This window comes from Perca fluviatilis, chromosome 12 (genome assembly GCF_010015445.1).
Source record: "Perca fluviatilis chromosome 12, GENO_Pfluv_1.0, whole genome shotgun sequence".
NCBI lineage: Eukaryota > Metazoa > Chordata > Actinopteri > Perciformes > Percidae > Perca > Perca fluviatilis.
The window spans coordinates 25,417,365-25,432,324 of record NC_053123.1 but is presented as its reverse complement, the minus strand read 5'-3'; the positions used below and the strand labels follow the sequence as shown (position 1 = coordinate 25,432,324).

The 14,960-nt window shown below is 40.5% G+C and overlaps 1 protein-coding gene across 1 annotated transcript in view; it reads right to left on the bottom strand.

Moving 5' to 3' along the window:
• Window positions 1-14,960, bottom strand: part of pdia5 (protein disulfide isomerase family A, member 5) — a 70,841-nt gene that overhangs the window by 49,618 nt on the left and 6,263 nt on the right. Inside the window, exons 2-3 of the mRNA XM_039818200.1 lie at window positions 3,642-3,768; window positions 245-332 (exon numbers count right to left, since the gene is read on the bottom strand). Of these exons, the coding sequence (XP_039674134.1) occupies window positions 245-332; window positions 3,642-3,768 (215 nt within the window). The remainder of the gene's footprint in view (window positions 1-244; window positions 333-3,641; window positions 3,769-14,960) is intronic.

Here is a 14,960-nt window from a genome sequence, read left to right as displayed (position 1 = left end):
TGGAACAAGGCCATTTACACCCCAGTAGAAAAGCCATAAAGTTTGCAGATTGATGACAGTGGAGACATTCTTGGGAGGAGCAAATTGACCTGCCTTTATAACTGCTGTCAGAAAATTGTACAAAGGAGGCCGTGATGTCGGGGGAAAAGACAGGGAGTCAATGGGTGTGATCGAAGAAGAAAAACAACCTACAACATGTTTATTTTATTTTTGATTTATTTTTTTAAATCATCCCATTACTTACCCACAGTTGACCCAGGCAATAGTCCCTTGGCCCTTTACTGTCTGGGCCACATCTGATAGCAGTTTCAGGTGGGAGTCCCCTGATGTAGCTACAGACACAGAGAATAAATCATGGTCAGCCTTGTCACCAGAACCGTTCAATAGCTGAGGACAACCCAGAGCCTCAAAGACACAGAGGACACTGTCATGTCAGACCCTGTGAAGAAGAATTGAGTTACAGTGGAGCTCAGTGTCTTACTAAAGCACCAAGTACCGAAGAAAGAGATCACTGAGTTTGGGATGGAGGGGTGAGGGGAGAGGGTTTTCTAATACCTTTCACTAGATGGGTTCAGGGAGGGGGTTAGAGTTACATCAGCTTTCAACATCTTACAATAGTGTGACTAAGCAGGGGATGCGAGGATTATATGGTGGCACAAAGACTCTGCTGAAGCAGACCAACTTTTCAGCAAACGGAGGAAACGCAGCAGGTAGGTTTTGGCGAACTATACTTTGTACCTGCTGCGACACTGCTTACTACCATATTCTGAGCAATGCTGATGAACAGCCATGGACGAGATGGAGCGTTCATGAACACTGGAGACTTACGCAATCTACTTTGTCACAGGGAAAATATGGCTGAGCTGTGCGGTTTGCGTTCTGCAGGAAAGAGGAGAAACTAGTGTGTAATAAACTTCACCAGCTCCAACAACACACAGCACTATTACTGATTTTCATCGGATATGGCAAGCAAAGTAGATTCCTACGAGGAAAGTAAACAAAGTGTAAAATTCTAGTCCTTGTGTAACACAATACATCATTTTTATACTCTCTCCCCCCGAAACCAAATGTGTTATTCACTGCATAAAGAGAACAATTCCTCTAAACGCTCCAGGCCAAAGCTATATTTAGATATAGGGGCACTGACATGGCTCCCCAGGGGTCCCGCCTCGCACCGGGTCGGTAACAAAAACATCTGGCAATTCAGTGTCAGTTTATTACCATTTATGGAGCAGATACTGGTGGATTTTCTAAAAAGCTCACTTGTTAAAGTTTGATGGGTGCTAGAGCAACCAGAGCAAAACTCAACAGGGATGTGACTGACTGCAGAAAGTCAGAGGCTTGTGGGTAAGGAACAGGGCAAGGCTGTCTTTACTCAAGAGGGGGAATGAATATATGATGTGGCTTAAAGTGGTCAGATAATTGGTTGCTGAGCAGGACATTAAACCAGTGTGGCAGAAAACCTGCATGGAGAGGGGACGATTTGGTGTCTTTAAAGAAGGAATGTCTGTGTGACACCGCAGCCAGCAATGAGTCAGAGCCAATCCCTGATACGTGGAAGCCTTATCTAATGGCCTAAAGGTTCTGAGGGTCCTCTGCTGCTTATTGAGGCATAGGAGGGTCTATTAAATAGAAAACCTAGTACTATCAAGCAGCTCCATCTACAAACCTGCTGAGAGCGTTCCTCACCTCAGATATATGCAAATCAAAATGGAACTGAAATCTACTGGGGTGCATTAAGGGTTCCCTAATAGTTGGAAAAAAAACTATAATGTAACAGAAGTATGTTTTTTAACTTACATCAGATTTGCAAAGTGTAACTGTGCGATTGCATTTTCTTATTACAGAGGGTGACCAAAGGAATGTTATGTATTAATGCAAAACTGTGACACATTGTGTACAGTACAAATGGAGATAATGAACTGCACTAATGCATGGCTATTAAGTGTAGCTATGCAAATGGGCCCATTGTGTTTGTGTCCATAATGTTAGAATTGATGGGATAATCGTGCTTGTGCTGTACTTACTCATCCACACTTGAAGAAAATTGCATTTAGGCTTCATCTTACATCTGTAACTTGGTTTCAGTTCGCTAAATCAGGATGTTGGTGCCAACATGTAATGGGGGGGGGGGTATTTTAAAATAAAATAAAATGTATAGTTAAAAGGTGTATTTTTCTATTTTTTGACATACTAAATACAACATATTATATGTCTATGAAATATGTGATATTAGATATAACATCCAATGTTATTTGTATTTACAGAACTGCGCAACAACCTCTACAGTGACAAGCGGTTTGAGTCATTGAGATAACAAGCATTAACCATGAGCCCTTATTATGATGGTCTGGCAGGATTGCTGTCACTGCCTCCTCCCTTGACAGAAACAATGGACGGTCAACCAGAAATGTATGCTGCTACATATGAGGCCATACAGTTGTGCTCATTAGTTTATGAACCCATGCCAAAGTTGACTAAAAAGAGGAATAAAAAAATCATCTGTTGGAAATTGATCTTAATGTCTTAATAAAAAAAATGAGGAAAAATACAACCTTTAAAAAGGAACACGCCGACTTATTGGGAATTTAGCTTATTCACCGTAACCCCCAGAGTAAGACAAGTCGATACATGCCCTTCTCATCTCCGTGCGTGCTGTAACGCTGTCTGGCGGCTCCAGCATTAGCTTAGCCCAGCACAGATCCTGCAGGCAACTGGTTCCAACTAGCCTACTGCTCCGAATTGTGACAAAAGTGACAAAATAACGCCAACATGTTCCTGTTGACATGTTGTGATTTGTAGAGTCACAGCGTGTACAAAAAACAACGTAACATGAGACACAGCCATCTTCTATCCCTAAACAAACCGGGAACTATATTCTCAGACAGGCTTGCTGCGAGCATATCACTCCGCCCAAGTACTATATTCTTCCGCCTGAGAATATATTTCCGGTTGTTTACGGTTAGAAGATGGCTGTGTCTCATGTTACGCGTTTGACAGCTGTAACTTCTAAAATCACAACATGTAAATAGGAACATGTTGGCGTTATTTTGTCACTTATTGGGAGCAGTAGGATTACTGGAACCATTCACCTGCCTGTTCTGTGATGGGCTGATGCCGCTGGAGCCGTCAGACAGCTTTACAGCACGCACGGAGATGAGAAGGGTATGTATCGACTTGTCTTACTCTGGGGGTTACGGTGAATAAGCTAAATTCCCAATAAGCCAGCGTGTTCCTTTAAGGGCACCACTTTTCTTTGTGAATGAATAATGTATCGTAAATAAATAAAATGTTCTTCCTTAAAATACAGGGGGCATAAGTATACACACCCCTATGTTAAATTCCCATAGAGGCAGGCAGATTTTTATTTTTAAAGGCCAGTTATTTCATGGATCCAGGATACTATGCATCCTGATAAAGTTCCCTTGGCCTTTGGAATTAAAATAGCCCCACATCATCACATACCCTTCACCATACCTAGAGATTGGCATGGGGTACTTTCCATGAGATCATCTCTCAATGCAAATCAAACCAGCTATTAGGCTAACTGAAATAATAAAACCATGCCTATATTCTGTTAAAATCCACAGCCTAATCCAAAAAAAAAGATCTATTATGAGAGGGTGTCTGTCTTCTCTAACCTGTCTTGGTGTATACCACCAGAACGTTGGTTCTCGTCCTGAGCAGCTTCTTGAAGTCTTTGTGGTCGCTGACCTTCTCTATGAGAGGAGACACCTTCACCGCCTCCAGCACCGGCAGCAGCCACACCTGGACATGGATGGACACACGGACACACACACACGTTATCAAACATTTGTGTGATACAAAAGGTATTAGTAATGAAAGCTGGCATCAAATATCTGGTCAGATTCTGTACTTTACTTGACTATCACAGATTTATTCATTTGTTTACTTACATTATTTTGGTCAATATATACATAGGTAAAAATTAATTTTCTTTGTGGTGTGTTGTTTGTTTTTTACATGTTCGAAATAAAGCATTCATTCATTCATATCCATATTCATTCATTACCACCATAGACTGTAAAAATAGGTTTCACTTGTACACAAGAAAAATCGAATGCACCGATTGCAATTAAAATTGCACATTCATACTCCCCAGGATTTAGCCAGTTTCTATTTGCACTATGAACTTCACTCTAGCACCTTCCTCAGAATAAGCTTAACATTTTTTCCTGCATTTCTGTTAAAAAAATGTCAGTATGCTGTTTATAAATTCTGCCTGACAAATTTATACTGTTGTTTATACAGTTGTAATTAACCTTCAAGGGCCACAGCCAGGGTTTGGACTTGATGACTTGTTAGAAAATGAAATGTCACAAGCTATCGGAGAAATAAATATATCACTATCAGTTTGATATAAGTAAAATGAGTTTGATGCAGAGAGGCAGAGCTACATTTTATAACACTGCAGCAGTCCACAGCACTCTGAATCAAAATGGGAATGTGGCAGCAGGGGCTCAGAGCTATTCCCAAATCTCTTTACTGTGACTCATAATTGCCACAAACCCAATCAACAGTTTGATATTCACACTAAAGTGGAAAGCTATATGACCCAGTTCTTTTCAACTGTATGGCAAAAACAAGATAGGATGTTACTTCCAGTAAACCTGTACTAAAGGTGGCTTCAAAGTAAGCAACAGTTGGGTACATCTGCTTCATTAGTCAGTTCATTACTTCTTCGACTTTCCAAACACTGCTAGTTGGGCTAATGGTGTAAAACACCTAACATGGTAAAACAAAGCCCATATTGATAGACTTTATTCAAAGATGGAAAAAAAGACGGATTACACTCAAGCCATATGAAGTTAATTCCATGCATTCTAATCGTCTCTGTTCCATCACCATTCATTAAAAGGCTCTTCCTTTCTGCTTACGGAAAACTAAATTGGACACCAAACATTGTCTGCTCGCTGAGCGGCTCCTGCCTGATGAGTGATATCACCTGTAGTGAAAACAAGCACCTGTCAGGCTCTTTTCTAATTTTTATTCCCAACTGGGTGCATTTCTGAAGTGAGTCTGATGGGAAGCAAAAGGGTTTAAAACAGGAAAAACAGACAACTTAAGTTACCAGTTACAAATATATACTATATATTTCTGGCAATTTATCAGACTTTCTAAGTATTACTGACATCATAGGTGCGCATTCAGTGCTTATGAGAGCGGGGAGCAAGATTAGGAAGAGATGAGAAAAGATGGCAGGCTGTCTTACTTATCCAAGGGAGATAGGAAATGTTTTGCCTGATGGCCGCCCAGAAGGATTAGAATGACGCAAACTGAACTGGATTCTTACTTAATCGCTCACGCTCTCCATAAATGGTGAAACATTTACAATTGTCCTTCTGGCACAAACCGATACAGATTTTCTATGGTCTTAATTTGGGTTTTGTGGCCTTCATAGGGACTGGAGTATGTTAGTCCAAACAAGTTGAGACATTTAGGGTCCTATTTTAACGATTTAAGCGCACGGCGTGAAGCGCATGGCGCAAGTGCGTTTAGGGCATGTCCAAATCCATTTTTGCTAGTTTGATGGTGGAAAAAAGGGTTTGTGCGCCAGGCACATGGTTAAAAATGGTTGTACTTAGTGTCTTCATTAATTCATAGGTGTGTTCTGGGCGTAACATGCAATAAACCAATCAGAGTCATCTCCCATTCCCTTTAAAAGCGAGGCGCGTTTGGACCTTGGCGCATTGCTATTATGATGGCAGATTTGCACCATAATATTTTTATTTGTAATCTTTTGCATGTTTGTGTGCTGCTGCGCTTCCCTGTGTGTGTGTGTGTGTGTGTGTGTGTGTGTGTGTGTGTGTGTGTGTGTGTGTGTGTGTGTGTGTGTGTGTGTGTGTGTGTGTGTGTGTGTGTGCACTGTGCACAAGCTTAGGCACATTTTACTAATGTGCTGTTAAAATAACAATGAAAGGCTGCGTTATTGACTTTAGACCAGGTTTTTGTTGGTCAATGGCGCAATCACTTCCCACTGCCTCAAGATAGCAATACGCCAAAAATTCACCTGAACACACCTCCCTGTAAGACCAGCACGCCCATGGGCGCAAAGATGGGCGCAGGTGCATTTGCTATTTAAACAACGTGGGCGCTGGACGGTCTTAATAGCATCGGGCTTTGCGCCCTTAGTCATCCTTATGAAAGAATTTCATCAAGGGAGTATTTAGTTTTAGATAAAGATCTGCTTTGAAAAGAGCTGATACATTTTTGTAAAATGCTGTCTCTGCAAAAACCATGTCTTGAGAGAGATAAAAAAGAGAGACTTCTTCCGTCACAGTCTCTTAGAAGTATTGATAGTGTTTTGAACAGTCAACCGTGGATTGCACACAGCATCTAACACACTGTTAACTGACTTACTGGTCATGGATGAATCATAAAAACAACCACAGGTAATTACTTAGTTCCGTTAATGTGCAAACAGACACATTTCTAAGCATTACCTGTAGCATGAAATGTACTGGCTAAGCCTATATACCTAAACCTACAGTCGAGGCAGCTGAGAAAGACACTGATGCTCTGGTCAAGCCAGCACTGCTGATGGCTGTGATTCAACGTGTGTCATCCTTCTTCGAGCGTACAATAATAGAAAGAACTAGAATGTTTCCCTACAAAGCATCATAAATGAGAGGCCCATTCAGAGTATTTATAGTGCATTCAAATGATTTTAAGGATAGAATGAACCACAATTAAATAATAATAATAATAAAAAAGAAGCTGTGATGTGGCCGGGTTGGCTCAGTGGGTAGAGCAGGCGCACATATATACTGAGAGGTTTATGCCTTGATGCAGAGGTCCAGGGTTTGAATCCGACCTGTGATGATTTCCTGCATGTCTTCCCCCTCTCTCTCCCCTTTCTCACCTAGCTGTCCTATCAATTAAAGGCGGAAAAGCCCAAAACATTATCTTTATAAAAAAAGCTGTGATGATAATCCGATTTATTTTTACAGTCTCTGAATTATCACTCAGGTGTTGCTCCCTTTCTTACTGGGGCTGCAGCCTTGTACTCTCCCTGCAAATGATAAATGTGAGCAAGTGATGATAAACTACAGAGCACGACTCCATTTTTTTTTCTTATTTTTTTTTAGATCACAGCAGTCTTAATCAAAACACTTCATCTAGTACAGTAGCTCTCAAAAGTTCAGTTCACATGGATTTTTAAACTTTTTCCTCTCTTAAGGAGTAGACATTATGCCTACATTTGAGCCCAGGACATATGCATAACAACTTTTTGCACAATTGCATTTTTTTAAAAACGTGCATCTTTTTATTCTCTCCCCCAAGTTTAATACAGTGTGAAAAGTAAAATGCAAACATAACCACTCCTTTTAAGTACATTTTTCTCACGAATGACAATTATAGATATTTCAAAGCCTCCCATTCAATTATATTTATAGGTTGCAGCTCTGGGGCCTTACTGTATATCGTGTTCCACTTAAAGCTCTCGTAATTCATCAAACCTGCTCAATGGATAAACATGGAGTGGAGGGTGTCAAATGGATTCAGTAGAACAAAGAAATGAGCATGTTCTTTTACTTCAGTGATGGTAAAGAAAGTCAGTTTCTATGGAATCAAGGAAAAAGTTCATTGTTGCCTCTTTATGAACAAAAAACAAAAAACAAAAAAAAGAGTAGGGTTGCACGATATTGACAAAATGTGATATTGCGATATCGAGTATGAATATTGCGATATTGAGTATGAATATTGCGATATCGATATTAATTTTGATATTTTTAAACATATGTAAAACTACAACAGGTCGGTCGTGGATGAAAAATATTCAATATTTCCGACTCCAAACTCTGCCTCATATAAACACTGTTTATAAAGTTGCGGGATAGCTACCGGTGAGAAATAGATGCGGGATGGGATTACTTTTGGCCACTAAAGTTTCCGCTTCAATCTCTGTTATTTCGTCTTCTCCCTGAGCATTCCTTCATTTTCTTACTTTTGTGTTCTTTTGCTCCACTCACTCCCTTCGCTCTTTCTTTAGGTCCTTTCCTTCTCTGATTCGTTCCGTATTTTTTTTTGTCTCTATCCATTTCATCACTTACACTGTGACTCTGTCGAAATATGCACACACGTCACATGGTACGCTCCATAGGGTTTGTCACGTAGTGGACCCGTGCTCTAACATGTGCAAGTGGCACGGTAACTGGCCAATGAAAAGATGATCATTATAGCGTTTCAAGTGGGCTCTAAATTGAACACAACTAAGCCACACAGCTAACGCACAGGACGCATCGCTCCACAAAATAAACAAAATATTGCATACTTATTGCGACACTTTCGATATAATATTGTACATCGTGATATCGCGATAACGATATTGAGTCGATATATCATGCACCCCTATTATAGAGTCATGAAATCATACCGTTACTTGGCCAAGAGCCATGACAGACCACACGTTGATTCACGACCAATCAAAGTTCGCCATCTTTCACAACACATGTGATGTCATCGGGAAGGAGGTGATAGGAAACAACTTCCAGGAACAAGAATGTAAACAAACAATATCGAGGTGTATGATGCTGGTTGTTTTGTGTTTGGAAAAGTCTAAAAAAAAAGAAAGAAAAAAAATGACGGACCTTTTCTGATTCATAGCTTCACCTGCAGCACCAACAATATATTTATCTTTTACATTATTCCTCTTTTGCTTTGCCATGTTTACAGTTAAGGAGTGCTCTGTGCTCCTAGTGTTAAAAGGTTCAAAGTCGCGGTCTTAAGGGGAAAACATCGTGGAAGAAAAATCTAACATGCTAGTCTTTCTGTTGGGACACGTCGTCAGTTGTTGTCTACTATGACACACTAGCAGCTGACGCCCATGGTCTTTCCTGATCCGACACCCTACAGTGGCCGGGTCAGGCTATAATCGGGCCGATACCATTTAGTCTGAACCAGGCATAAGACAACCTGCCTTAAGGAGCACAAGAGGCACATGTATGCAGCACATGACTTTAAATTAATATTTTACACTGAGTTGCAACTAAGGATTGTTCTACATTGATTGATGCATTGAATATTTTTTCGATTTGTTTGGCTATATTGAGTCAAAAATGGCCATTAAAACTTACAAAGCCCAAAGTGATGTGCTTACATTCTTGGAATAACTACATATAACTACTTACATAAATAAATGTAAAAGGAATTCATTTTCCAATAATATGAAATGAAAAGATTAATCCTCATATTTAAGTTAAGATGCCATTACTCAATTAGCCCTTTTTGCCCTAAGCTGTTTTTTCTTGGTTTATTTACAGGCTTCTGGCATAGTCACTGCATGCCTTAGCTATGCATGTTAGAATTGCAAAAATATCTGTACATGGATAGAGGAGAGCGCCATAGGAACCATGTTGATTGGACTTATAAGCTTTAGTACGGTTACATTTTTTTTTACTGATATTGTAGTCAAAAACAGCTAGGGATGTCCCGATTAGCTTTTTTTGACCCCCCCAATCCAATTTTTCAAATACTGATTTACCCAGTCCCCATAAGATACTTAAGATACCGTTTTTTGTTTACAAAAATAACTAGGTAAACAAAGTAACTAAAACATGTCTTAAGCTTAATACATTTAACTTAGAACTGCAAATTAGTCTCTCTCTCAACACCAAAACAGTTATTTTAAGAATCCCACCCTCAACCAAAGAATAAGCAGTCTCAAGTTCCCCACTGGACAATGAAAATTAAACCTGTTGTTACAAAATCCAACATAAAACTTTGTTTAAATGCTTTAAGCAATTATTTAATAAATTAGAAACTCTCAACATAATACACAGTAAAAGACAGTCAGATAGTGTTGTGGGCGGGACATTAAGTCAGACTCAGTGGTGAGTGAAACCAGAGCAGAGGGATAGACACAGAGCTGTAGCGGAGCCAAAGTAGCACACTTTTTAATTCATTAACTTTATCGGTTATCAGGCAAATAAAAACACAGATACAGATAATCTGCGAACTGCAGAGAATAACGGCCTGAAAGCGTGGTTTCCTGGTGGAATCACCGAAGAGGTTTGAAAAACCGGGTGACCAAGAAAGATTGACATTTTTTTTTTTTTTTTTAGCAGTTGCCAAGGGCTGGCAAGCTGCAAGACATTCTGGACAGACACTGGTGAGTGGACGCGCCCATCTTGGTTTGAAAGATGGGCATGCTGGTGCCCCGATTAGTTTAAAAAAAAAAAAAGAGGCCAAAATCGGCTCCGATCCGATACTGTGATCATGACATCTGTAAAAACTAATTCAATATGATTTTCTTATTTTCAAGTTAGTATCAATATGAAACGTGTTACCAAGTCCACTGTATAATGATGTACAGAACAGCTCATATGAATATTGTTCAGATTAGGTGTAGGTTATAGAGTAGAGTTTTAGTTTGATTTAAGGACAACATCTTTGCTACTATGACCTCTGCTTCCTGTCTCAGCTGGCAGGTGACCGATACAGAAAAACCGCACCAATAACAACCAATCACAGAGCTGTGTACCGGAGGCTTCACTTGCTCTGCCAACACTGTTAGAGGCATTATAAATGGTGCTGCGCTCAAACCTTCCCAACACTGTCTTTTCCTATTATCACACAGACTACAGTCGGACAGCCTCATTGGTACGAAGCAGATCAATGAAACCCACACAGTTTTCTCACAGCTACACAGGTATCATCAGCCTCCATCAGGAATGCTAAATGAGAAAGAGGAACACAAAGCAGAGTATACTAGAGTTGCTATCTGCTGGCTTAGCAGCAATTCTATCAAGCTGGCAATTCAGGAGCAATAATATGTTTTTTTCATGGATTTTAATTTGGCAACCAGAATTTGATTCAGCAACAATTAGCCACAATTGTATATTAAAGCTTTAGTGTGTAACTTTTTGATATTAATGAACGTCGGTTACATTCAAGCCATTGGCAAATAGGTTGCTACAAAGCTAATTAAGACTATCAGCTCCGCAAAACTCTCTCTGTATTTCTCAGTATGGCTATGTTCAGAAGATTGTGGTGTCCGGTGACTTTCCCCGCGCAAAAAAAATCTTCTTCTGAAGAGTCCATCATGTTTTTTTAATCCTCCGTGTCTTCTGTGGCTACTAGTAACTGCGTGTGGGAGGGGTGGGGGCACGTGCATGATCACGTAAGACTTGTATCATGTGGACGCGCAGACAGTGTTGTCATTACTTAGAATTCCTCATGGGGGAGACAGAAACTACTCACTATAGCTTTAATTTAACAAACAAATATCCTTATTCTTAAACAAGGTTAGCAAGGACAGCAATATCTGTTAAAATATTCTAAAAAAAGAGACAAAAAGTAATGTTTCCATTATTTCATCACATGTAATGGTATGATACCAAACTCTGAAGACAATACAATTCAACAGCACCATAACCAGTGTTTAAAATGACCACAGTTGCATCAACCTCTCCACAACAGTAAACAAAAACTGAACTAGGGCTGGGTATCGTTCAACATTTTTCGATCCGGTGCCAATTTCAATACCTCAGTTTCGATGCCGGTTCCTAACGATACTTTTTTTTCAATACCATATGTATTAAAATCCATTTCAATATCAACAAAAATACATTAAAACACAAAGCTTTTATTTTCCACCTTAATTGTTAATCAAAACAAGTTCTGGTAAAACTGCTCACTCAGAGTAACATTATTAAAAGTGCCTTGCAAGCTCAGCCAGTCAGTCATCAGTCATCAGGGCAGAGAAACCACCGTTGTGCCTGCTTGTCTAAGAGGAAGTGTAACGTCAACAGCAACGCGACCGCTTTCGGCTCGCCATTAAAGGGGTGATAGAATGCAAAACTGATTTTACCTTGTCATAGTTGAATAATGACAGTTTAGTGGGTACATACATACATAGAACCTCTAAATCCCATTGACGCCTCTTTTCTCTGCGAATCTCACTATTTGAAACTGCCTCTGAAAACGGGCGAATCTCAACGAGCCCCATAGTTGACGTCAACTATTGCGGCTCCTCCTCATTTGGCTCTAGTCTTTCTCTTTGTCACGCCCCAACATTTGCATAGGCTACACAACTGACCTGAGATCAGTTAGTCTTCTGAATCTAGGTCGTGCAGATCTCAGAAATTGTATACATTGTTCATATGCTATTTTACCATTAAATTCACTTCTGAGACTTTTTTATGCGAGAAATCAACTATGTAGAGGTCAAATATGGGCCGTTTTACGAAAATGTATGTCTAATTGCAAATTTTGTCCGACTGTGTGTCGGAGTTCAGAGGCTGGTGCTGCCTGTGTTGCTGCCTCGCCGCCCGGCCTGCCTTCCTTCACAGACCCCGGCCTGCTGTGAGGTAGATGGAGCTCAGTCACGGCTGGCAACCCACAGCACTCCATACCCGCGCAAAGTCACCGTTTTGGGCTAATGAACTACGAAACACCTAGTCTTTACAAATATTCATTAACTTGAAATCGGACACCGTTGTTAGGTTTATAAGACATTTAGTTAGATGTTGTATAAGTGGCGTGACGAAATTCAAACTGTAAATATACTCGAATTACGCCAAAAAGGAAGCTAACTATCCGTGATTTGTAGCTAGGATTGAAGGGACAGTCACAGCTAACGAAACACCTAGCTAGTCTTTGTAATGGGAAAATTACATTTAAGCCTAATTCCTTATATTTTTATGTTTAATTCGTACTTTACTTCTCTCACAAATGCTGAAAGAGTTGATCTCATTTCCCACATACAGATTTTGATTCTAACTGCTAAGTTCTGCTGAGACGCCCGCCGAGATCTGAACAAAATAAGGGCTACAAAGTACCCTAAAACTATAAAAATAGGTGGGGAGGCGAAATGGCTCCGAGATGTCTCTTGTGTTTTTTCTGATTGTCTTCATGTGTATCAGATTGCATGTAAAAATTGTAGTGTCATACCAAGCCAAGTGCATGTGTGCTGTCACTCTGAAGATGCATAAAAGCCTGGTGTTTCTGTTCACTCATTTGAGAAACTGACTCCACACTGGGCTGCGGCCTTTTGTGAAATCATGTTGCTCCTATATTTGCAAATATATATTTTTTATAAAATACAAAAACCCAACTTGGTTTTAGTCTCAGTCTGTCTTATTTGTTTCAATTTACTAAACTCTGAAATTTCCCCCCCTGCTGCAAAGGAAACTTCCACTACATCTTCACAAATATTAACTTGAAATCGGACACCGTTGTTAGGTTTATAAGACATGTAGTTAGATGTTGTGTAAGTGGCGTGACGAAATTCAAACTGTAAATATACTCGAATTAAGGCGAAAAGGAAGCTAATTATCCATGATTTGTAGCTAGGATTGAAGGGACAGTCGCAGCTAACGAAACACTTTGTCTTGGTCAAATATGGGCCGTTTTACGAAAATTGATGTCTAATTGCAAATTTTGTCCGACTGTGTGTCGGAGTTCAGAGGCCGGTGCTGCCTGTGTAGCTGCCTCGCCGCCCGGCCTGCCTTCCTTCACAGACCCCGGCCTGCTGTGAGGTAGATGGAGCTCAGTCACGGCTGGCAACCCACAGCACGCGCAAAGTCACCGTTTTGGGCTAATGAACTACGAAACACCTAGTCTTTACAAATATTCATTAACTTGAAATCGGACACCGTTGTTAGCTTTATAAGACCTTTAGTTAGATTTTGTATAAGTGGCGTGACATGTGTGTAACATGTGGTAACAGATTGCTGGTGTAACAAGCTCACTGACGGCGCTCTCACTCTCACACAACGGGCCATTTAGCTAGCAGGAAGAGGGGAGTTGCAGGCCCTGGAGCTCTGTCAGGGCAGCGGTGTTGGTAGTCCCTGCTGTGGGCTGCAGCCGTGACCGAGCTCCAAGTACCTCATAGCAGGCCGGGGTCTGTGAAGGAAGGCAGGCCGGGCGGCGAGGCAGCACTGGCGGGTGGCGAGGCAGCACCAGCGGGTGGCGAGGCAGCACCAGCGGCTGAACTCTGACACACAGTCTTACCAAATTTGCAATTAGCCATCAATTTTCGTAAAATGGCCCATATTTGAGCTTTATATAGTTGATTTCTCGCTTAAAAAAGAACCAGAAGTGAATTTAATAACGAAATAGCCCGACAAACAATGTATAACTTTGCAGTGTCTGAAATATGAGAGTCTCCCATGTGTTTCTATGTAGTTTGCTCAAACCAATCAGCGCGTAGCTCATTCTGAATATTCATTAGCATACCATATTTGGAAGAAAAGCTCTTGTTCCAAATAGAGCCATATTCACAGGGTAGTTAAGGGCCCAATAAAATAGCATTCGGGCAATTTTCAGCCCAATCAATGTTACATACCCCATTAGGAGACCTTAAGGAACAGTGTAAAATACCCTATATAATCATTCTATCACCCCTTTAATATCATATCGCATAACGCTGACTGCGTGAAGTTTCAAAAAACTGTAACCATACTTGAAACCAACCGTGACTCTCTGTGACTTCAACAAAACTGCAGACAGTTTACTCCGTCCGCGCCTCTCTGTGTGTGTGTGTGTGTGTGTGTGTGTGTGTGTGTGTGTGTGTGTGTGTGTGTGTGTGTGTGTGTGTGTGTGTGTGTGTGTGTGTGTAGAGCTCCGCTCTGTGTCAATATGCAAAGAGGACAGATAAGCTTGCGCTTACGCGCTCAGACGCTTTTGGAACCGAAAGTTGGTACCGAAAGATAAATAATTTTTTGATACTCATTAGGATTGGAGTATTTTTTCCGGTGCCATAAAAGTATCAACGTTCGGTACCCAGCCCTAAACTGAACATCATAACCTTCATGAAGGCAAGATTCATTGTAGCATTACCATATTAGGCTGTATTAGTTTTAGCCATGTGTGCCTACTAAACTGGGTGTAAACTGATACAGATATATCTCTAATAAGCCAATCTCGTATATCGGCCTGTCAATACAGTATATCGGTCAGGCTCTCAACATTAAAAGCAAGAGTTAATGAAAAAG